This window comes from Moschus berezovskii, chromosome 14 (assembly GCF_049115385.1).
Source record: "Moschus berezovskii isolate FMDL1 chromosome 14, NW_MosBer_1.0, whole genome shotgun sequence".
NCBI lineage: Eukaryota > Metazoa > Chordata > Mammalia > Artiodactyla > Moschidae > Moschus > Moschus berezovskii.
Window position 1 is genome coordinate 33,687,911 of NC_142473.1, and position 23,392 is coordinate 33,711,302.

A 23,392-nucleotide genomic window follows, 5' to 3' on the forward strand; every position below is an offset into this window, starting at 1 on the left:
TCACGCCGCGAAGGGTTCTTCCAGGACGCGCACAGGCCTGTGAATGAAGATGGTGGGAACATGGACGTGCGAGGCCCGAGATCCGGCAGCAAAAAGGGTCCCGAGACGAAATGAAGCATCCGATCGACTCCGCCGGCTGCGGCAATCGAGTCCCGTCCTAAGCACCGAGCTGTAGCAGAGCGCACGGCCTCGCCGGCGACCGTCCGCACCGACTCACCTTCCTCCCGCACTCCCCGGCCCTGCGTCAGCTCGGCTGGCCCAGCCTTCCGGAAGGTGCCGCGGCGTCCCCGCAGCCCATCGGCATTCTGGGGCCAAGCCGGCCGAGTCACGAGCTCGCTCCCGGGGCCGAGCGGCGTTCGAACGCGCGCCCTCCGCCGAGCCTCGGCGGGAGCGAGCCGCAGGGGGAGGGGCGGGCCGGGAAGGGGCGAGCGCGCGGCCGCCCGGCCCGGAGCCCGAAGTGGCCCAGCTCTTCCCGTGAGTGCTGTGGTGGCCCTTAAAAGGGCCTTTGTGGTGTAGAGGGGAGGGCCGGGCGGTGGCGGCACGGGCGCCCTCAGTACTCCTGAGAGGCCTGGGTGGCCTTCTTGCCGCCCGCTGGCGCCTTCGGCCCCACGGTGGCGCTGGTCTTCTTGGGCAGCAGCACGGCCTGGATGTTGGGCAGGACGCCTCCCTGGGCGATCGTCACGCCGCCCAGCAGCTTGTTGAGCTCCTCGTCGTTGCGGATGGCCAGCTGCAGGTGGCGGGGAATTATCCGCGTCTTCTTGTTGTCGCGGGCCGCGTTGCCCGCCAGCTCCAGGATCTCAGCGGTGAGGTACTCGAGTACCGCCGCCAGGTAGACCGGCGCACCGGCGCCCACCCTCTCGGCGTAGTGGCCCTTCCGCAGCAACCGGTGCACGCGGCCCACGGGAAACTGGAGGCCCGCTCGCGAAGAGCGCGACTTGGCCTTGGCGCGGGCCTTGCCGCCCGTCTTGCCGCGGCCAGACATGCTGTATGAGGTAGAGGAGCGGTGAGAAGGACGGCTAAAAACACACAGGAACAACCACCCGCCGCAGTCTAACGCTTCCGCGCGCGCCCCGGGGCTGCTCTTATAAGCCCCTCAGGGCACACCCCCGCGCCCTCCTGATTGGCTCTTTTCTCCAAACCCGCCTCTGGTTGGCTGCGGTTAACTCTTCGGTGACGCGCCTCAGCTGAGGGAACGCGTCCGCCGATTGGTCGAATTTGAAAACCCTTTGCCCGGGGAACGGGCGAGGAGGCGCAGAGACTACCCGACAGCCAGCCAGTCTCGGCTGTAGCCAATCCAAATGAAGCGCGCCAGATTTAAACGCTACAGCCCGAGACCAGAACCGGAAGACAGGAAGGGTAGAGTCGGAAGCCACCTCTAGAGCGTCTGGGAAGTCTGCGCAAGGCAGGCCTAGGATTTTTAAAGGAAGAGTCAACACCACAACTACCTCTGCCTCTCGTTCTAGGTCTGGTCACTCCCTCCTCCTACCTGGCAAAAGGAGAGTGAAAAAAGGAAGGAATGAGATCCACTTGAAAGTCCAACCCTACCCCAGAGAACAGATAATGCCAATCTTATGGCCCTTTATGCCACCTGAGCAGCAGGATTTCACATTTATTCAACATGTTCTGTCTGGTTCTGTTCTTTCTGATCACTTCTTGCTAGGAGGCGCCTGATGTGCTTAAAAAAAAAAGAAAGAAAAAAGGATGGGACAGAGATAGGCATCCTCTCCGAGGAAATACCTCCTTCAAACTTTCCCATCCACCCTACAATGCCCATATAGGAAATACACCTATAGAAACAACAAGAAAAAGACAATACTTTATTGTCACCACTGGGAGCACCTGGCCCCCGGTCTGCTCTTAATCATCAGAATACTTAATTTATAGTCAAATGTCAAGTCACCTTTGAACCTGTGTCCCTATCCCCAGTCAGGGTTCTGTCCCCAAGTCCAGCATTTTCCTTGAGTGTCAGAGTTGTGGGTAACTGCATAAAAGCTATAGTACCCCAACTTAGAAGGCAGCAAAGATGGATGGAGAGGGAGAGTGGCAAGCTGAAGAAAGCCATAGGCAAAGTCCAATCACCAGTCATTGGACAGCAAGACAGGCCCCGGTGTCAATAATCACAGGGGAAAGGAAATGCTGAGAACAAAATCTGGAGGAAAATGAAGGGTGGGAGAGGCCTGGGCCAGTTGGAAGTCTTGGTCCAGGAGACGTTGGCCTGAGTCAGGAACCCAGGAGGCTGTGAAGCAAAGGGCAATGGATCAGGGGACTCAGACATCATAGAAGAGTCGGACAAGCTGGTACCGAATGGAGAAGGTGACAGCACTACCGACAACCTGCAAGGAGAAATGATCTATAGTAAGAACCCTGGAGAAGGAGACAAGGAGGTGTAAACCACACCCCCAACAGCATTGCACCTGTAGCAGCAGCAGGAAGAGGGTGAGGTTTCTCTCATGCATGGGCCCAAAGACTTTAAGTAGCAAGTTGATGAGGGTCATGTTGTTACATTCCGTGAAGGCACCATCCTCATTCTCACTGTGGTGCACCGTCAGTAGCCCAACGTTCTCTGCTACCTGGAGGGGCCAAAAGTGGAGAGAACTTTTGCTAATACTTATGCTTCAGGAATGGGATCTGCTGAATGCTTGCAAACTCCCCTCGGGTCTGATGTAGGCCTAGGTTTTCCCATTCCCTGAATTCAGAATGGCAGCCTAGAGCCTTACCTCCTTGTTACCCTGTTACCTTTAGAATAAAGGTGCCCAAGAAAGAGAGGCTCTTGGTCTTGAACTTGGAATAGCTCATCTCCAGTTTGCCTGTCTTGGTATTGAGTCTGCAGGGGAAGAGAGCTTCATGTGACTGGGCCACTACACAAAGAACTCTCCTCACTGTGGTTAATTCATAGAAAGAGCACTAAATGTAGAGTCAAACACCCTGAGATCTATTTCTGGTTCTGCTGCATACTTCTGTGTGATCAGTGCTGCTGTGAACATTAAATGAGATCATGTAACTAAATGTGCTCTGTAATGTAAAAAGGGCTAACTGTGTGGAGAAAGCCCTCCTTTGGGCCCACTCCCTTTGCACAGCAAACATCTAAGGCATCCCAAGTGACAAAGCTACGATGTCCCTTTCAAGCCCCAAAGCTACCTGGGTATACGGTGGCGAGGACAGGGGATGATATGCAGGAGCTGAGGCAGTGAGTAGAGGAAGTTGAACACCTGGGGCATGAAGAAGAGGAGCATGGTCTTGCTGAAGTGTCCCAAGATGCCCACCACGGCAAAGGTCATGCCAGCAAAGTAACAGAAGGTATCTCCCACAAACACCCGTGATGGGTACCTGCGTGGGGGAGAGGATCTGAGCCAGTAGCAATACGTGTTAGCAATCCTTTATCTCACATTACACATCCTGGGCACTGGGCTAGCCCTGGCTAGATCTGGCTCAGAGAGGGTTCCCGCTCTCCCAGCAACTCTCCAGGAACCAAGGCCCTGATTCTTTCTATTCCTGGGGGCTCCACAGCATCTGCCCCAGTGACTGATTTACGAATGAGTGCATGCTAAGTTGCTCAGTCATGTCTAACTCTTTGTGAAGCCATGAACCATAGACTGCCATGGAATTTCCCAGAGAAGAATACTGGAGTGGGTTGCCATGTCCTGCTTCAAGACTCTTCCTGTCCCAGGGATTGAACCAGGTCTCCTATACTGCAGGTGGATTCTTTAGCTTTGAGCCACTGGGGAAGCCCAAGACTTAAGAATATTACCAACTAAAGACCCAGAGAACAATACAGAGATGTGCAGGTTTAGCCTCTGTTCCAGGAGATGGGTCACAATCAGGACAATACCTGCCACATGTCCAAAGAGCTGTACCCCGTCCACAGGCCTACTTACCAGTTATGGTAGAGCAGTCCCAAGGTGGTGAAAAAAAAGGGTATCATGAAGTAGAGGGAAAAGATGTGATCATCTCTATAATCACCTTTGGAAGAAGGGGAAAAAGAAGGAAAAGTTGATGTCCACTTCCCCTGCACATCATGGTCCTATTTTCCTCTGTCTCTAAGTTCTTTCCCAAGCTATACAGTCCACCTCTCTAAAGTCTCAAGTACTCACTACCCCTTTTTATATCAACCAGGCAATTTCCAATATTTCACCTCTTTCATGAACCCCTCCTAAACTAGTTACTGTCTTACATTTGGTTCAGACCATTCACACCCTGGTTTGAATATCAGCTTTACTTCCTGAGTGACCTTGATCATGACACGTTTAACCTCTCTGAGTCTCAGTTTCTTATCTGTGAAAAAAGTTGATAAAAATACCTGCCACATAGAGCTGCTACAGAATTTAAAGTGAGATTACATTTTTAAAGTGCTTAACTTTAATAAGCCCTTATGGAGGTCCTTCAGCCAAAGACCACTAGAAACATGCCTGGAGTCAAAGCTAGGTTTATTGAGATTTAACAAGGGACACTTTGGAACCCACACACTGTGGGAAACCTTAGGATGCCTCAGTAAGGAGGTGTTGGGAGGACTTGTTATAGGATTTGTTTTAAGTGATTCTGCGGAGGATGCAAGGAGGCAGAGTCTTGCCTTGGACTGGGTGCTGTCAGCACGATTAGTACCATGATTGAGAAGCTTAATAATTTTTATCCAAGAAGTGAGAAGAACTGAGCTGTTATCAGAAGGAAGCAGCAACCACTCATTTTAGCTAGCAGGGGATCTTGGTCATTGTGAGATGTACTGTGTTCCTGTGGTTTTGTCTATTCTCAGACACAGTTATAGAGGGAGTCTGGTTTTGGTCACAGATAGAGTTACCCTATCTGATTTGGGGTTTTATAAAATTGTTTATGTTCAATAGGAGAAGGCTGCTGCTGCTGCTAAGTCGCTTCAGTCGTGTCCGACTCTGTGCGACCCCATAGATGGCAGCCCACCAAGCTCCTCTGTCCCTGGGATTCTCCAGGCAAGAATACTGGAGTGGGTTGTCATTTAGTGACAATCCCTTTATAAATGCTAGGGCTTTCTTTCTCACATTTAACAAATCTTAGTTACTATTTGTAACTTACTATTAATAAGTAAATAGCTCCTTTATTTTCCATAATTTCTCACATATCACATTTTTTCTGAATTCCCCAAAGCCAGATATCAGGCCGTTTCCTTAACACTCAGACTTCTCTCCCTATTCCAATCCCACCTACCATCCAGCTCCACCAAGTTGAAGACAATGATGGAAGCAGAAATGACGAGCGACTGGCCAGCTTCAAGGCCATTAATTCCTGCTAGGATATTAATGGCATTGGTACAGAACACTGCCAGCAGCCCCATGTAGACATAGTACAGGATCCCTGTGGGAAGAAGACAGTAAGAAAAGTAATGCCGCCTGTGGAATGAGGATTTAAGGATATTCTTCTGACGAAAGTAGTGAGGTCCGAGTGTGGGATGAAAGGTCAACAAAAGGATCTAAGAAGACACGGGGGGAACAACACAGGAAGGAGAATGTGGAGCACCAGGAAGGATGCTCAGCCGGATATATCACAGGGGGTCAAGGGTGCCCTGGAGTAGGGGTCATAGCGGCAGAAGTGGCAGTGCTACTCACCCAAGTCCAGATGCAGGCCAAGGATTGGGCGTAAGGGCTTGGGTACCACAATGGTCGTGTTGCCAAAGTTGGTGAAATAGACCATGAGGAGAGGCAGTGAGGCAGCTGTGGGCAGCAGCAGCTTATGGCGCCAGCGCAAATTCAGTACATCATCCGCGAAGCCCAGGAAAATCATGCAGCAGATGGCAAGGAGCGCACCTATCAGGGCCACAAACTGGGGGAGGCTCGGGCATGTCATGGCTCCAGCCTACTCCCACTTCACCGTTCCGTTCAAGAAGACCCGTCTTTTCGTTCGTTCTCAGCTCCTCCCCGCAAACCCAAATAACCCCAACTCTCTTCACTAACTCCTAGCCCTAGCCCCAGGCAGCCGCCCGCACTAACCCACTTACTTCATGGTGGGGGAAGGCTTTACACTGCTGCTCCACAAAGCAGTTCAGGAAAGGGAAAGGGATGAAGCAGAAGAGTATGATAAGGAAAACAGCACCGCTGATCACTCCCTGGGACTCTGGGCTGTGGCCCAGCAGCAAGTCAGGTGAAGGGGGAAAAAGAGGAAAGGGGGCGTGGTCACTCACTAATGCAAGCAGTACCGTCACCTAACTTGGCGGGGAAGGGCACCACCACTGGAATCCCAGATACATCCAAGGGTCCCACCTTTCCGCCTCCATCCCTTGCCCAGTACTAACCAGATCTGCCCTCCACCTCCCAGAACCCCGGGCAGGCTGCTAGGTTGGCGCTTTGTCTCGCGCGCAGTCAAGCATTCCAATCCCCGCCTCTGCCCACTCCTCCCCACCCCCACGCCCGGCCCCTCACATTTGCTGCCGGCTGGATTTGTTGAGGTCCTGGCCACAGAGGCGCGCGGCGATGAAGTGGCCTCGGAAAGCAGGGATAAGGGTGAGTGTGGCCACAAATCCCATCAGCGAGCCGATCAAATTCACCAACAGCGGCATCGGCAACTCCGGGAAGGCCCACATGGTGACCTGCCAGGGGGCCCACTCGGCCGCCTTCTTAGCTAATGGGCAAGCTCCAGCAGTAAGGTGTGGCCGCTCCCCACAGTCTGGCTCTTCCTACAGCAGCCTGAGCAAAACCCAACAACTCTGACCTGAGCCGCCTTCGGGACTCCCGCGAGCCTCTATGAAGCAACCCTGGCTCTGCCCCTCTGCCTCTGCTTACCCACTGTTTCCGCCCGGATCTGGTTCGCAGAGCAACTATCACTGGAAGGAGGCGGCCATTTTTAATACGGGCATAATAGTGGGGACCGAAGTGTGATTTTAAACCACACCCTTTATTCGAGAGATGAATCATCACCAGGGATCCGGTAAAGCAATTAAAGAAGGACAAACAAAAGCAGATTCGTTCCCAACATCATATTAAAGATGTACAGCCCAAAGAGGAAAAACTCCTTGCCCAGTTCCAAGATGAACGCCTCCTTGTACCACGTGTCTGACGCGGCTTATTTTTGGTTCCACGTCAGGTTTAGCTCCGTCGGCCTCCGCTGGTCACGCTAAAAGAGCCAATGCCTGGCGTTTAGTCTGGGACGCCTCTCGAGCTGGGAAGATGGCTACAGGAAGCAAGGGGCGGGGCGAGGCGGGGCAGGCGGGCTAAGGATGTGGAGCAGCACCTGCTCCTTGTAGAAAACCTGTTGCCAAGGTAGTCAACGTTAAGAAGGAAGCCAAGGTAAACACAACTCAGTTCCCCGAAACTCAGCTACAGTTTGGAAGATGATGTAAATTTTAAGCGCAGACACTTGAAAAGCCCCTCCCACTTCATGTTTTCCGGTGTCCTTGATTCAGGTACTTTTCCTTCATCATCCCACCCACCTTCTACCCCCGCAGTAGCAGTTAGTTGCCGGGCAACATAGAGGCGCACTTCAGAACTGATGGGGCTGGGAGTGCTCTCAGGTCTTGGATTTAACCCAGTACTTGACTTTCCTTCGTACTGGATCATTAGACTGTGACAGCCTTCCAATCCGAGGAGGTGAGGCCGAGGCTTTGGAAAGAACTAAGTAGGAGAACCAGACCCAAAAGTGGCTGGCTTCTTGTAAACCTGAGGAATTCCCAGGCAGGTTTCTAACTCAAGGTCAGGTGCCTTTTGCTTGGCACCTGTTTCCCTTTATCACGCATTCACAGGCTCTTAGCTGGCAAATTTTTTCCTCAGGGAAGAAATCATCATGAGGAAGTTGAGGAGAGAACTCAAGTATGCTGATAGTTTCTTCATTCTTTTGAATAAGAGTCACAATCAGGTTGACTTTTTAGGTCAAAGGTAGTCCCTCTTGTCTCTCAAATGTCCTTTCTACTTGAAGGTGGCTCTAATTAACAACATAAAGACATATATATGGCTTATATATATATCAAGCCAGTAATTATTTGATAGTTGTTTTCCACCAGTTTTTCAGTACTTATTATCCCATTGGTATTGTTTTTCTGTGTGTGAGTGTGCAGCTGCACATGGGTACATGAGTGTGCATCTGTAATTCCCTAGAGGCAGAGTGTTTTCTGTTCCACAGGGTGTCCCCCTGGGGCTAAGCACACAGATATCTGTATAGAAGGCATCAACACATATAATGAGTCTCCATCTGAAAGAGGTACAGAGGGCAATAGGAGAGAACAATTAGTTGTGACCAGGGGAAGTGAGAGGACCTTGAGGAAGAGTAATATCTCCAAAGATTTCAGTATGTGACAAGAATGGAAGGGCCTTTCAAACAGGGAAAGTGAGACACCAGGAGCAGGTGGAAAGGAGGAGCTTGTGAGAGCCCCAGAGGAGGCAGCATTCAGTTATCTTGTTGATCAGGAGCAGGCTGAGACTCCCTGGAGGTCTGAGGAATAGTCTGTATCTATTTCCTGTTTTATTTGGAGGCCAATCCTAATAAATCTTCCCATCTTGGCTTTGGGAACCTTTGTCTCCTTCTTCTCCAGAGATCATTAGCCCTCCCCCACAACCCGCACTGGAAGAGGGTAGGGGACTTGTTAAAAAACAAGACACTGGGGATTCATGGTCCACACATACATGTTACTATCAGAACATGGTTACTTGGATACTTGTTATATAATCAGAATATTTTGGTTCCCATGATGTAAATGCCCAGTTGATTATCGGACTCACAAGGAGAAACAAACACATGATTGGGCACACTTGAAATTCTGTGCCTGTCCTGATACAAGTTCAAAGCATCTGTCTATATGCTAATGTTCATCCTAGGATCCATGGATCAGGTGGGTTGTCAATGGTTTCAGCTGGTTTCTTGGGCTGAACAGGCAAGGTCTGAGATGCACATCTCCTGCTAGGGAGCCCTGAGTGCCTTCCAGTAAGCAAAACCAATGCATTATTAAATCCTATTGCCTGAAAAGACTGTCCTAGAAATGTTTCACAGTGGTGAACAAGTCATTATGAGACAGCTTTGGAGGGTTTGGATCTATGACACTTACAGGACCATATCTGTGGCTTTATCCAGGCAGCTGAGTTACTTTTTTCCATTTCTTCCTGCCTTTCCTTTATCAGCAAGCCCCAAGACCTCCCATTCCACTTGGATGATACAAATAGATTTTTCAAAAGATGGAAATAGTATAGAAATTCTCAGTGTTTACATATTTATTGGAATATTTTATCTTAGGTTTCTTTATTTATTTGGCTGTGCTGGGTCCCAGCCACGTCACGCAGAACCTCTGATCTTTGTTGTGATATGCAAACTCCTAGTTGTGGCATGTGGGATCCAATTCTCTGACCAAACTCGGGGCTCCTGCATTGCGAGCACAGAGAGTCCCAGCCACTGGACCACCAGGGAAGTCCCTCTGTTAGACTTCTTAAAATTACAAAGAATCTGTGCTTGGGAAACTTTTAAGTACTATAGGGACACAAACTGAAATAAACATGATTGTTTTACTGAAGGAGTTGACTTCATTATATTAAAGTATCTTGACTGAGTATGAGGGAAGAAAGATGAGTTAAGACAGGGTCCCCACTCTTTTTGCCCCCTAAAATCCACACTCTAGGACTTCTATAGTTTGTGGTTTTGTTGCTAAGTCATATCTGACTCTTGCGACTATAGCCCGCCAGGTTCCTCTGTCCATGGGATTCTCCAAGCAAGAATATTGGAATGGGTTGCCATTTCCTTCTCCAGGGGATCTTCCCGACCCAGAAATCGAACCCCAGTCTCCTGCATTGCAGGCATGTTCTTTACCAACTGAGCTACAAGGGAAACCTATAGTTTGAGGGATCCAATGATGATGCATGGGAAGGGCCACAGCAAGGTCACCCACACCCCATTCCTTAGAGTGAAATCTGGGGATGCCCCAGGCTTTCCTACACCTCCCATGGCTCAGGCAGGTTCTGCTTAGGTCTGCAACCCCACACTTTAAGAGGACATTATTTACTTCCATATCCTCATTGCTCAGACTAATGACTGGATTTGGGAAAGAGATACTTAACACCTTCCTGTTTACCTCTCCAAGGAAGGCCTGCCATATGTATGTGGAGAAAAAGGGCCTCTTGGGGAATGGAGATTCCTCTGAATCCTTTTGTAGAATTTTCCTTCCCCTGCCTCCAGAAAGCAATGACAAGCCTCTGTCCTATAGGAATGGAATCCATCCCCTTACATCTAGGAAAAGGGATGGGTTCCGAGGCCAGAGTGTACCTATAACATTTTTGGATGCGTGCTGAGATATCACATATTTCAGTCCTCTGGCTGAATCTATTGATAGTCCAGTGCTGCGCTGCCAGCTCCCTTCTCATTACCAACCCCTCTACACGTGCTCCTTAGGCAGAAGCTGTTACTATGGAAATACATTATTTTTAAAAACAGAAGCAGCCCCAGGCTTGGGAAGTATCTCCAGAACAAACCCACACGAGCACGGAGGTTAATAGGGTGTCTCTTAGTCCTGGCTCCAAAGGATGGGAGTGGATGAAGGAGGTCAATATTCCATGTTCTCAACCTCTCTCGGGTGGGTATCAGCTGGACCTCTGCCAGGCACTTCTATCTAGGAGGGATGCTCTGCAGCTACACCCCCAGAGCATAGCTTCGGCCAGGAACCAAGAAACTGCGGAACCTGGGAGTGTTGGGATAAGGGGTTGATGCTATCCACAGGGAGTACCTCCTTTTTAACCCCACAGGCGTCCAAACTATGGAAAGCTAAGGAGCGCAGGGGAATCTGAGGCGGCATCTCTGTGAGTGCAGTTACTCTTGCTTACTCTTACCTTGAGCTCAGGGGAGCAGGAGTACCCCCGATTCCAGGATGGGGCGGGGTAGTTAAAGGTCCCGCCTGTTTCCCACCCAGGAACCTCCTCCCCGTTCCGCTCCTCCTCCCACCGTCTTCCAGAGCTGGAGTTCCCGGCTCCCTAAGCCCCGCCCCGCGCGGGTGCGGCTCCTTTAAGGCAGGGTGGGGGCGGGGGGCCGGCCGTGTTGTCAGTGTCAGCTCTGCGCACGCAGCCCTCCGGGAGCCGGTGCCGGCCCGTGAGCCACAGCGTCTCTGCAGACGAGTCTCCGCCCGGGTCCGGCGGGGCCCCCGCCGTGGGAGGAGTCGGGCGCTGGCCGGCGACTAACCCGGGTCGCACTGGCGGATCAACCGAGGAGGGCCCCGGACTACGGAGAGAGGGACCCCGGCGTCGCGACCCCCCAGGAACCTCCTCTCCTCGATCTGTGGCACCCACTAGTCCCGGGCACCCAGCCCCGGAGAGCCCCCAGTCCCGCGCGCCCAGCCCCGGGGGAGCCCGCCCCCGCCCCGGGGCCCGCCCGGGCCATGCTCCCCCGGGGCAGCGGCTGAGCCTGAGCTGGAACCGGGACCGGAGCCCGCGCGGAGCATGGATCCGGGTTGGGGGCAGCGGGACGTGGGCTGGGCAGCCCTGCTGATCCTCTTCGCGGCCTCACTGCTCACGGTGTTGGGCTGGCTGCTGCAGTATGCCCGGGGCTTGTGGCTGGCGCGGGCCCGCGGGGGCCGGGGCCAGGGACCCGCCTTCGCTGCCGAGCCCACCGGCTCCCTGCGGGAGCTGGGCGTGTGGCGCTCGCTGCTGAGGTTAAGGGCGACTCGGGCCGGCGCACCCGAGGAGCCAGGCGTCCGGGGCCTTCTGGCATCTCTCTTCGCCTTCAAGTCTTTCCGGGAGAACTGGCAGCGGGCTTGGGTGCGAGCGCTGAACGAGCAGGCCTGCAGGGATGGGGTGAGTTGGACAGGACCTAGATGGTCCCCCCACTCTGCCTTTTTTTTTTTTTTTTAGAGGAAGGACTGCTCAGGCCAGGAGGACCGTATGGGGGTGGGGATCAACTGAGGAACCCCACGGCATCTTTTCCCCTCTGGGGTCAGAGAGAAGGGTGCAGGTGTGACTGGGCGTTGTGGAAATCCAGCTATATCCCAAATTTTCTATTCCTGTGGTCTAGGTACTCTCTGGCTCCAAACCGGTGCACAACTTGCTGTTCTCATAGCAACACTAATCCCAGTGCCCCAGGGCACTTCCGCCTAGCCTGGGTGCGGGTTGTGTGTGGGGGGGAAGAGGGGAGAGAGCAGGGCTGGCAGGCGTAGAAAAGAGATAGGTGCACCTGTGAAAGAATCTGCCTGGTCCTCTTGCACCACACCCAGTCAGCACTTCATGCCCCAGATCCCTGGTGTGACCAGGCAGGTCCCGAGAAGCCTGAATCCCATCCCTCAGTAATTTCACTGCTCCAGTCTAACACATCCTTCTTCATGCTCCAAAGGTGTTCAGGTGGATAGCAGACTGACAATCCATGGCCCTCCCAGCATATGAGCCTAGAGCAGTCCCTTGAGGGTCAGTCACAAACCAGCCCAGCCTACTTCCTCCCATTGCACCACCAGCAGCTGGCCTCCCAGGAAGTGGGGCAGGAAGCATGGTCATAAGACTGAGGTGGGAGTGAGAAGTGGAGACCTCCTTGTCTTGGGGTCCCCACTCATCTTGGCCTTCACAGCCTATGAACCACCTTGCTCAGAGGGTTCTCCATTTCCAGCCACCACTAGCTGGAGGGCTTTACTCAACTAGCTGCCCAGATGCCTGGAAACAGAAGTAGACACATAAGAAATGAAATTGCTCTTCCTCCTTCACTCAGCTGACCAGAAAGCCAGATGGCATCTATCAGTCTGTATCATGAACTCAGTCTTCCACCCAGCTCTCTCTGTACCTTGTCCCTCTGTCAGGACTGACTCCCCAAGACAGCTGACTCAGCTGGACATTAGACTCCCTTAGTGGGGAGATTGGGGTTCTAACCATCCATCTTCCTTGGCCTGACCTTCGGACAAGACTGCTACAGTAGCAGAGAAGTTGGCTTTCCCCGGTTTGCCAGGCAAATGAGCCCTGTGGATTTGTTTCTGTCTGTGCCCAGTCTGTGCCCCCTCCTCATTTCTACCCATCCTGCTCCCTGGATGGGGCTGCAGCAGTTTGCTTCCACTACTGTGGAAGAATTAGGAAGCTCTTACAACACTTAAGCTAAGCAGCTTTCTTCTCCCTAATGCCACCTTGCTCTCTGCCTTGAGGAATTAGCCAGGTCCCTGGCCACTGAGCCCTCTGAACTTGCTTTTCTTCCCAGTTCCTCTGGTAAAGTCCCCCAAGGCCATGCTGAGCTAGCCTTCATCTCTAAGAATATGGGTAGAGTCATACTCTGGTGCCTCCACATCCCATTTAGCTGGAAGAAGGCTTAGTTCTTCTCTTGAATAAGTGGCTCTACTGCTTTCACCCTTGGCTCAGCCGTGTCTCTCCCTGCCCAGCTAGGATATATAGGTGGTACCTTTATTATTATTATTATTTTCTCTGCACACCTTTCTTCAGGCGTAGGGAAGAAGGTGGGGGGAGGAGGAAGGCTCCTGGCATTCAAGGAGGAATCTAGGGTCTTCAGTTCAAGGTGATCTGGTCTCTGAGGTTGTCTAGCTCCCCAGGTCTGCCTCACAGCTGCAGATCCCTGAAGAGGTGGGATTCAAAACAAACACTTCCTGTCCTAAAGCCCTGAACCAAGGTGGGGCCAGAAGCCAGCCTGCAGCTGCGGCCTCTGCAGTGCCAGGGCCTAGCCAGCAACTGAGTAGGTCAGCCCTGCGGGGGCAGCTCCAAAGACCTGATCCTATGCCCACATTACTCCCTCAGAGCTCCATCCAAATTGCCTTTGAGGAGGTGCCCCAACTCCCACCCAAAGCCAGCATCAGTCATGTGACCTGCGTAGACCAATCAGAGCGCACCATGGTAAGGGTCTGATGGGTACTGCCTTCTTTAGGACTGGGGTGGGGGCTGATCCTGAGTTCCCTTTAGTCTGAGGCTTCTAACCTGAAGTCTGTGAATGCCTTAGGAATCCCAGAACTGGCTTCAGGAGGTCGGAGAATCCCATTGAAGTTACAGGCAAAATGTAGTACTTGTGTGCATATCTGCATTTTTCTGGAGGAGTCTGAATTTTATCATTCTTTTATGGATTTATGACCATTCCAAGGGCTTCCCTGGTGGCTCAGTGGTAAAGAATATGCCTGTAATGTAGGAGACTCAGGTTTGATCCCTGGGTCGGGAAGATCCCCTTGGAGAAGGAAATGGCAACCCACTAGTATTCTTGCCTGGGAAATGCTATGGACAGAGGGGCCTGGCAGGTTACAGTCCTTGGGGTCACAAAAGAGTCGCAAAAGAGTTGGACCCCTCAAAAGGTGATTCCCAAAGGAAACTGGAGAGGGGTCTACTGACCCACTCTCAGGTAGGACAGGGCAGGCCCAAGCTGAGCATCCTTCCTCCATGCCCAACCCTCCTTGCCTCCATGCCTTGGCTGTCTCAGGTGCTGCACTGCCAGCTGTCTGCTGAGGAGGTGATGTTCCCAGTCTCTGTGACCCAGCAGTCCCCCGCTGCCGTCTCCATGGAGACCTACCACGTCACTCTGACACTGCCACCAACACAGGTGGAGGGGGTGTGGGAAACTGAGTTGGGCAGGGGGTGGGAGGTTCAGTTGCCTCTGCCTTTTCAGTTTGATTCCTCTCTGAGATGGAATTTGGGAAGAGAGGGTCCTAGGGGATTGGAGGAGTGGGGCAAGTCAACCCAGTCCCTTTGTCCCTTGTCCCCAGTTGGAAGTCAACCTGGAGGAAATCCCTGGTGAAGGCCTGCTTGTATCCTGGGCCTTCACTGATCGCCCAGATCTCAGCCTGACGGTGCTTTCCAAGCTGCAGGCCAGGGAGGTAAGGGGGAAGGGCTGGAGAGAAGAGAGAGAACAGGGAAGGGGAGGCGGAGCTGAGGGCCTCACCTCCTTGTTCCCTGTCCCCGCAGAGAGGTGAAGAGCAAGTAGAGCTCTCTACTATTGAGGAGCTGATTGAGGATGCCATAGTCAGCACCCAGCCAGCTATGATGGTCAACCTCAGGGCTTGCTCTGCCCCTGGGGGCCTGGTGAGTAGGCACTCAAAACAAATAGTTTGTGTGCATGTTGTCTCCAGTGTACTGTGTTGGGATTCTTGCAGCTCTTTTTACCTCCTCCTGCTCTTAGGTTCCCAGCGAGAAGCCACCCATGGCGCCCCAGGCCCAGCCATCCATCCCCAGACCTATCCGGTTATTCCTAAGGCAGCTTCGAGCATCTCACCTGGGAGGTGAGCTGGAAGGTGAGATCCAGAAGCTTCTGGTGGGATACCAAGGCTGTGGCTGCAGGCATTCCTGGCCCCTCTGCCCAGGGTATGACCTCTCTACTACTCAATGGCCTCTCAGCTTGGATATGAGCGTTTTTATGTCTCTGGTTCCTCACAGGCACTGGGGAAGTGTGCTGTGTAGCTGAGCTCGACAACCCCATGCAACAGAAGTGGACCAAGCCCACGAGGGCTGGGTCTGAGGTGGAGTGGAGCGAGGACTTGACATTGTAAGGAGTGACTCCCCAGCCCCCACCCCTGCTCCCCCGGGTGGACTGAGATCAAGTCCTTTCCAGCAGAGCCCTGACATGAATCAGCTGTTTTCAGCTCTTAATTTTTGGTGTGAGCCTCTATTGTATGCCAGGCCCTGGCCTAGTCCCAAGGGCTACAGACATGACCAAGATGCACCTACCTCAACCCTGAGTTGATCACCAGCTCAAAGCAGAGACAGATGTACGTCAAGAAGATGGTATAAGTGCTCCAGTCCAGGTTTATAAAAAGTGTCATGGGAGTGCTTAAGTGAGGGAGCTTAATTCCACAGAAATAAAGATCAGAGTAGGCTTCATGGAGGAAGTGGCATTTAAACCACACCTTTGAACAAAAGTAGGATTTCAACAGAGTGTGAGAGACCAAGGGTTCATGGCAGAGGGAACAACTTGAGTAAAAGAAAAAGAAGGTGATTCAACATAGAGACTGGAAAGGCAGGAACCTGGAATATCTGAATGCCCAGCTGAGGAGTATGGTCCCTGCTCAGCCCCATCCCATTTTCTAAGGAAGGGTCTGTATTTGGAAGCATATTGGAGCCCTTATTCCATCTTATTACATCCATCTCTCTCTGCCTCTGGGCTTCCCAGGTGGCTCAGTGGTAAAGAATCCCCCTGCCAATGCAGAAGATGCAGGTTTGATCCCTAGGTTTCGAAGTTCCCCTGAAGGAGGGAATGGCAACTCACTGGTTTTCTTGTCTGGGAAATCCCATGGCAGAGGAGCCTGGTGGGCTTTACTCCGTGAGGTCGCAAAGAGTCAAACACAACTGAGCATACATGCACGTACTCTCTGCCTCTGGCCTGTGATCAATTCAAGGGTGGATTCAGTTTGCTAATCTTCCCCCTCCCTGCCCCACCTCTTGTTGGCCACAGGGATCTGGGCCCCCAGAGCCGGGAGCTGATCCTCAAAGTGCTGAGGAGTAGCAGCAGTGGAGACAGTGAGTATGGGGCAGGAAGGAGCACCTCCGGGTGGGTGCTGAGTGGGGCCGCCTGGTTATGGACCCAACTCAACAGTGCCACCCCTCTTCCCAGCTGAACTCTTGGGCCAGGCCACACTGTCTGTGGCCTTCCCTTCCAGACCACTCTCCCGAAGACAGGTGTGCCCACTCACCCCTGGGCCCGGGAAAGCCCTGGGGCAGGCAGCCACCATGGCAATAGAGGTGAGAAGCTGCCCCCCCCGGGGGGGGGAGATGGGAAGACCCGGGGGAAGGCCAGTTCTGAGGCCCTGCCTCTTTCCTCTTACCCCCTTGGCAGCTTCAGTATGAGGAGGGTTCCCCCCGGAACCTGGGCACTTCTACCCCCTCAACTCCACGCCCCAGCATCACACCTACCAAGAAGATTGAGCTGGACAGGACCATCATGCCAGATGGCACCATTGTCACCACAGTCACCACTGTCCAGTCCCGGCCCCGGGTAGATGGCAAATCAGGTAAAGAGGAGGAGCCTGGGAGTCCAGCTCTAGCCAGGGGCCCTGGGCTGCAGGTCTGTGGCAGGACAGGGAGAGGGCAAAGAAAGCCCTAATTCCAACTCCTCCTATTTTCTGACCACATCTTCCATATTGCCTATGCCTCTCTCAAACTTTCCCTTGAAAGTGAAAGTTAAGTCGCTCATCGTGTCCGCCTCTTTGCCACTCCATGGACTGTAGCCTACCAGGCTCCTCAGTCCATGGAATTTTCCAGGCAAGAATACTGGAATGGGTTGCCATTTCCTTCTCTAGGGGATCTTCCTGGCCCAGGGATGGAACCCAGGTCTCCCGCATTGCAGGCAGATGCTTTACCATCTGAGCCACCAGGGAAGCCCTAAACTTTCCTGTACATCTATCTGTCCATTTCCCTAACTTCCCTCTCCCCTTTAAGCCTGGACCTACCAGCCCCCATGACAGTACTCATACTTCCACCTCCCCAAGTTCCCCTCTGTCTTTTCACACATCTGTCTTCTTCCCTTTTCCCAGCCCCAACTGCCTAATTGCCCCTCCCTCACCCCTCAACTTCTAGCAGCCTGTGGGACCCTCCAACAAACCCAGTGACCTCAGCGGCAATTCTCCTACTCCCAGGGCCTCTCCATGACATTTCTCCCAGCTCTACGGGTCCCATGGCATTTCCCCTACTTCCACTGGACCCCTATGCCATCTCTGCACACTCTCAGTATTTTCATGCCCTTGGTGGGCCCCCTGGCACTTTCCTAGACTCGTATTGGTTCCTGTGGTATCTTTTTGTCCCCATGGCATCTTCTTAGTCACCCCTGTGATTAATCATACCTTAGTCATGAGTCAGCCAAAGTCTGCCTCTCAGTAAAGACAGTAGGGGGTGGGGGCCACTCTAAAGCACCTCCCAGCTCACTGACCCTCCCCCACCCACCAGACTCCCCCTCCCGCTCCCCGTCCAAGGTGGAGGTGACCGAGAAGACGACGACTGTGCTGAGTGAGAGTGGTGGCCCCAGCAGCACGTCCCACAGCAGCAGCCGTGAGTAGGGAATTGGGAAGTGTGAGTGGTGGTTGACACCGGAGTCCCAGAGTCAAAAACCACTTTGGGTGGGGAACAGGAGTTCAAGTCTAAGAAGCTGGGGAGGAGTCAGGTTGCCCGTCTTCTGTATCCGTCATCCAGCAGGGGAGAGCCACCTTTCCAATGGCCTGGACCCTGTAGCAGAGACAGCCATTCGCCAGCTGACTGAACCCAGTGGGCGGGCAGCCAAGAAGACACCCACCAAGCGTAGCACACTTATCATCTCGGGTGTTTCCAAGGTAACAGGGCTGCAGGGAAAGGAGGTGGGCTCGGGAGAAAGCCCTCATGGGTCACTGTTGTCCATTAAAACTTGTCCTTCCTGCCAGGTGCCCATCGCTCAGGATGAGTTGGCACTGTCCCTGGGCTATGCGGCATCCTTGGACGCCTCAATACAGGATGATGCAGGGCCCAGCGGAGGTCCCTCCTCACCTCCCTCAGACCCCCCAGCCATGTCCCCAGGACCCCTAGATGCCCTCTCCAGTCCCACAAGTGTCCAGGAAGCAGATGAGACAACACGTTCGGACATTTCTGAGAGGCCCTCCGTGGATGATGTTGAGTCGGAAACAGGGTCTACTGGTGCCCTGGAAACCCGCAGTCTGAAGGATCACAAAGGTGGGGTGATACTGGCATCCCCTCCTTTTTTAAAAAATGTACTTATTTATTGTGGTGTTATGCTGGGTCGTGGTTGCTGGGTGCAGGCTTTCTCTAGTTGCAGAGAGTGGAGGCTACTCCTTGTTGCAGTGTGTGGCCTTCTCATTGCACTGGCTTCTCTTGTGGAGCACAGGCTCTAGGCGTGTGGGCTTCACTAGCTGCGGCTCCCAGGCACCAGAGCTCCAGCTCAGTGGTTGTGGACCACAGGCTTAGTTGCTCCAAGGCATGTGGAATCTTCCTGGACCAGGGATCGAACTCATGTCCCTTGCATTGGCAGGTGAATTCTTAACCATTGTGCCACCATTGTCCCACCCCCACCCCTCTTTGATGCCCAGTTTCATCACCTGGGGCCCACTGGACACTTACCGACATGGGAGCCTCGGGCCAGTCTCCTCCTTCCTCCTCTAAGGGGTCATCAGAGTTCTCAGCCTGTTTCAGATATGCCAGAGTAGAGACTGGGGACTTGCTGCCTTGGGTCCTGGCTTGGATCTAACAGGTGTGGGTAATAAGAAGAGACACAAAAGTATTTCCCTTTTTTAAAAAACATCCGTTTTTCTCTCTTCCTGGATCTCAGGGCATATCTTCCTTCCCTCATTCTTTTCTTCCCCCTTTCCTTTCATTCTGTACTCTCTCCGCTCTAAGAAATCCTTCCCTAGGCCAACTCTAGGAGTGTCCCTATAGCAGTGACACAGTCGGTGCATACCTGTGGTATTTCTAATTTATAAGGTTGCAGGACTTGCCCCAAATATCCTCCTCCCTCTGCCAGTGCGTCTTTAACTATTTTAACTATTTATGATTTATGTCTTTAACTATTTATGATTTATTTAAGCCTGCATCACTTCTTGGGATGATGAGGGTCCTAAGTCCAAAGCCTGCTGTGTAAGCACATTTCTCATTATATTGGTCTTGAATTTACCCCTTTAAAGTTTTCCAGACACACCGCTTTGCTCACATCCTGGAATCTAGTCAACAAGTCAAGGTCAACCCACTTTGTCCCTTTGTGATTTTTTAGGCTTTTAGGAACACCTCTGCTCAGCTTTTTTCTTTCTATAGTAAAGAGGCGCAGCTGTCAGTCTGTCCTCACAGAGTAGCCAGCCCTGGGACATTCCTCCTCAGGAGTGCGCACAGAACCCCACGAGCGCCGCCATGTTTTTCGCAGGAAGGAGGGAGGGCATGTTTTTTCTCTTCCCTGCTTTGGGACCCCTTCATGCTCTTCCATACTATGCTCCCCACCTCACCCCTCAGCCTCCCCTCTCCCCCCACAGTGAGCTTCCTGCGCAGCGGCACAAAGCTCATCTTCCGCCGGAGGCCACGTCAGAAGGAAGCTGGTCTGAGCCAATCACACGATGACCTCTCCAACACGGCGGCCACACCCAGCGTCCGAAAGAAGGCTGGCAGCTTTTCTCGGCGTCTCATCAAGCGCTTTTCCTTCAAATCTAAACCCAAGGCCAATGGCAACCCCAGCCCTCAGCTCTGAGGGCCCTGTTCACCCTCTGAGCTAGGGGAGAGCAGGAGTCCTCTCAGCCCTTTCCCCATGTTCCCTTCCATTCCCCTCCCTGGATTCCCAACAGCCTGGGCCAGGGAAGCCCCCTGAGTTCCAGGAAGCCCTGTCCACCCTGGGCTGTGGGGCGAGCTGGAAGGGTACTTGCAACGGGGAGCGTGTGAGAAGTGGACACCCGTTGCCAAGGACCTAGAAGAGGGAGTGGGTGGCTGGGAGCAAGAGGAGGCTCTGGCCTGACATCTGTGGGCATTCCTCAGACCCGTTTGCCTGCTGTTGACACCCACCCCCTCAGAGGAGTCCCAGGGTGCTCAGCTCCTCAGATGATCCTTCCTCCCTTATTTATTCTCTTTTCTATTTATATGTGTGGTCCCAGACCCTCAGTGAACAGTGGATAGAGGGCATCTCTCCCAGGTGACCCTTCTCTCCTGTCCCAGGAGGGTTGGCAATTCCTTTGGGATGGGGCTCCCACACCTCCCTCAGGTCCCCACCCCGACCAGCACCAGTGTCTGCCTCTGAGGACATTGGCAGCTCATAGAATGCCGGGCCGGTGCCCGGGATGGGGGGCAGGTACTCCCCACTCCCTGCCTCCCCTTCTGCTCCTCATCCCTCCCTCCCCCTTTATTACCGTTTTTGTACTTGATGCCTTCTCTGTGAGCAGTGGCTCTGTTGGAAGGAGGGAGCCAGGAGCCTGCTGGAAAGCCTTCCCCAGAGAGATGGCTTTAGGAGTTTTATTTACAGACTGTGTGATGATGGAGCAAGAGCAGGGTTGCCCCTCTGTATAGTGGGAGATGATGATGTCCATTGCTGTGTGATGGCTTGGAGTTTAATTTATTAAAGTCAAACTGGAGTTTATAAGCTGAATAAATGGTCATCCTTTGAAAGGCAAATGGGGAGGCTGTGGTGTCAATCAAGTGGGAGGATCAGAGACAGCGGCCCAGGTGGGGTAGGTGACACATACATTGGGTCTGTGAAGTTCTTGTGAGAGGGAGGGACATGTGGAGAGAGAATGGGAGCACAGTGTCTTTGAAAGGTCAAGTTGTAGTGGTAATTTCAATCAGGAAGAAAAAAAGCCCTTCAGCTAGTACAGGCATCTTCATTCCCCTTCCTTGAACAGGCTGCTTCTCCTAGAATATAGCAGAGTCTGGAGTAGAGGCTCTGGATCTAGCCTGGATCTGAGTTCCAGTTCCACACATAATTATCTGCGTGACCTTGGGCAAATTACGTAACCTCAGAGTGCCTCAGTTTTCTCATCTGTAGAGTGGGGACTGTGATAATAGTAGCTGTCATTTGGTTGTGGGTGAGAACTAAATGAGTAAAGTGCTTAGAACTCAGCTGGCATCCAGTCCTTGCTGAATAAGGGTGAGCTGTTGCCTCAGAAGAGACAGATTGGAAGGAGGAAGTCTCATAAGGGTTTCATCATAATAAAAAGTCTTTCACTCCTAAATGAGGGCAAGTTTCAGGGGATTACGATACTAGCAAATTCAAGGATCCTGATTCCTGTTCTTCCAGACCTTACTCAGGACTTGAATCAAATAAGCAGCTGCAGGGTGTCAGACAGAGCACTGAACCAGGGACAGAAAACCTGGGTGTACCACAGACCCTGCAAGTGACCTTGAGAAGTCCACTTCTCCTTTCTGGACCGCAACTTCCTCATCTCTAAAATGAAGAGTGGCTGAGATAATCTTGCAGGTCACTCCAGCCTTGACATTCTGACTAACCTATATCACAGAGGCTTTAAGGGTACTTGCCTTTGGGGAGTCAGCTTGGAGTTGTTAATATTCCCCCCATGTTCCTGTCCATACTAGCCACAGAATATGGAACATTTTGAAAGGGTGCCAGAATATGGATATTTGGTTCATTTGTACAGAGTGAAAGTGAAAGTTGCTCAGTTGTGTCCAACTCTTTGTGACCCCGTGGACTGATTTTCTTGGGCTCCAACATAACTGCAGATGGTGCCTGCAACCATTAAATCAAATGACACTTGCTCCTTGGAAGAAAAGCTGTGACCAAACTAGACAGCATATTAAAAAACAGAGACATTACTTTGCCAATAAAGGTCCATCTAGTCAAAGATACGGATTTTCCAGGAGTCATGTATGGATGTGAGAGTTGGACTATAAAGAAAGCTGAGCATGGAAGAATTGATGCTTTTGAACTGTGATGTTGGAGAAGACTCTTGAGAGTCCCTTGAACTGCAAGGAGATCCAACCAGTCAATCCTGAAGGAAATCAGTCCTGAATATTCATTGGAAGGACTGATGCTGAAACTGAAACTCCAATACTTTGGCCACTGACTCACTGGAAAAGAAATGACTCGTTGGAAAAGACCTGACTCATTGGAAAAGACCCTGATGCTGGGAAAGATTGAAGGCAGGAGGAGAGGGTGGAGGAGAGGGTATGACAGAGGATGAGATGGTTGGATGGCATCACTAACTTGATGGACATGAGCTTGAACAAGCTCCGGGAGTTGGTGATGGACAGAGAAGCCTGGCATGCTGCAGTCCATGGGGTTGCAAAGAGTTGGACACAACTGAGCGACTGAACTGACTGACTGGACTATACAGTCTATGGAATTTTCCAGGTCAGAATACTGGAGTTTGTAGCTGTTCCCTTCTTCAGGGGATCTTTCCAACCCAGGGATCAAACCCAAGTTTCCCCCATTGCAGGCGGATTCTTTACCAGCTGAACCACCAGGGAAGCCCCAGAATACTGGATTGGGTAGCCAATCCCTCTCCAGTGGATCTTCCCAACCCAGGAATCAAACCAGGGTTTCCTACATTTCAGGCAGATTCTTTACCAGCTGAGCTACCAGGGAAGCCCAATTTGTATGAGAGATATGCCAAGTTCTAGTCATCAAAACTCAAAGAGATTTATCAAGCTCCTTCCCCTGATCTAAGAAATGAAACTCTTTATTTGTTCACAGAGGAGCAGTTTGTTTACCAACATGACAAGACAGCCAACACACTGAACTCAGAATTTCACAAGAAATTTTTTTTGATGAGAGGGCAGGTATTCAGGTTCCTACTGGATCTGTGGATTGAGTTGTTGATGACTGGAAAACTTACTCAGTTTCCAGTACTGAGCTTCCCAGTGCAATCACCTATTTTGTAGTGAAGAAGAGTCTCATCACTTCTCAAAAATAGAGATTTAAAAAATGAACGCAGAAGAAACAAAAAACATAATTCAACTTATCCATTTTCTACTTTCAGGAGAGATCCAGCGTTTTTGATGAGTATGAATTATGCTTCAAGGTTTTGTGGCAGCTTTTAAAGAACAAATCTCAGGATGTGTCTTGAATTATCCAGCCAAAATTGTGGCCTGTTTTCAAGAGAAGCAGATTGAGA

General features: G+C 52.0%; 3 protein-coding genes across 4 annotated transcripts; 1 reads left to right on the forward strand and 2 right to left on the reverse strand.

Annotated features, from left to right (window-relative positions):
• Positions 1–406: 406 nt before the first annotated feature.
• H2AX (H2A.X variant histone) lies at positions 407–1,656 on the reverse strand. The gene has a single exon (XM_088842984.1). The coding sequence runs from the start codon at positions 980–982 to the stop codon at positions 551–553; it is 432 nt and encodes a 143-aa protein (XP_088699110.1). The 5' UTR covers positions 983–1,656; the 3' UTR covers positions 407–550.
• A 136-nt stretch (positions 1,657–1,792) lies between these two features.
• DPAGT1 (dolichyl-phosphate N-acetylglucosaminephosphotransferase 1) lies at positions 1,793–6,734 on the reverse strand. The gene is made up of 9 exons (XM_055423168.2): positions 6,381–6,734; positions 5,960–6,080; positions 5,571–5,784; positions 5,173–5,319; positions 3,876–3,960; positions 3,139–3,327; positions 2,737–2,824; positions 2,415–2,570; positions 1,793–2,333 (listed from the first exon to the last, which is right to left on the reverse strand). Exons 1-9 carry the CDS (start codon positions 6,539–6,541, stop codon positions 2,268–2,270), a joined length of 1,227 nt encoding a protein of 408 aa, XP_055279143.1. The 5' UTR covers positions 6,542–6,734; the 3' UTR covers positions 1,793–2,267.
• A 4,206-nt stretch (positions 6,735–10,940) lies between these two features.
• C2CD2L (C2CD2 like) lies at positions 10,941–20,924 on the forward strand. Of its 2 annotated transcripts, none has more exons than XM_055423175.2 (14): positions 10,941–11,714; positions 13,638–13,733; positions 14,305–14,424; positions 14,588–14,698; positions 14,787–14,903; positions 15,001–15,112; positions 15,255–15,363; positions 16,270–16,334; positions 16,429–16,556; positions 16,651–16,825; positions 17,757–17,858; positions 18,000–18,136; positions 18,224–18,509; positions 19,814–20,924. In XM_055423175.2, the coding sequence occupies exons 1-14, from the start codon at positions 11,361–11,363 to the stop codon at positions 20,023–20,025; spliced, it is 2,124 nt and encodes a 707-aa protein (XP_055279150.2). In that variant the 5' UTR covers positions 10,941–11,360; the 3' UTR covers positions 20,026–20,924. The 2 variants fall into 2 exon arrangements, with proteins under 2 accessions (XP_055279150.2, XP_055279151.2); XM_055423176.2 differs by having other exon boundaries at positions 18,003–18,136.
• The last annotated feature ends 2,468 nt before the right edge of the window (positions 20,925–23,392 follow it).

Excerpts from the sequence above, each read along its gene's own strand:
- H2AX (XM_088842984.1), bottom strand. The coding sequence starts at position 982 with ATGTCTGGCCGCGGCAAGACGGGCGGCAAGGCCCGCGCCAAGGCCAAG.
- DPAGT1 (XM_055423168.2), bottom strand. The coding sequence starts at position 6,541 with ATGTGGGCCTTCCCGGAGTTGCCGATGCCGCTGTTGGTGAATTTGATC. Across the intron at positions 3,961-5,172 it reads CAACTTGGTGGAGCTGGATG|GTGATTATAGAGATGATCAC; the intron begins GTAGGTGGGATT and ends CTTCTTCCAAAG. Across the intron at positions 3,328-3,875 it reads GGACTGCTCTACCATAACTG|GTACCCATCACGGGTGTTTG; the intron begins GTAAGTAGGCCT and ends TCCCCCACGCAG.
- C2CD2L (XM_055423175.2), top strand. The coding sequence starts at position 11,361 with ATGGATCCGGGTTGGGGGCAGCGGGACGTGGGCTGGGCAGCCCTGCTG. Across the intron at positions 14,699-14,786 it reads CCAAGCTGCAGGCCAGGGAG|AGAGGTGAAGAGCAAGTAGA; the intron begins GTAAGGGGGAAG and ends CTGTCCCCGCAG. Across the intron at positions 16,826-17,756 it reads CCGGGTAGATGGCAAATCAG|ACTCCCCCTCCCGCTCCCCG; the intron begins GTAAAGAGGAGG and ends CCCACCCACCAG.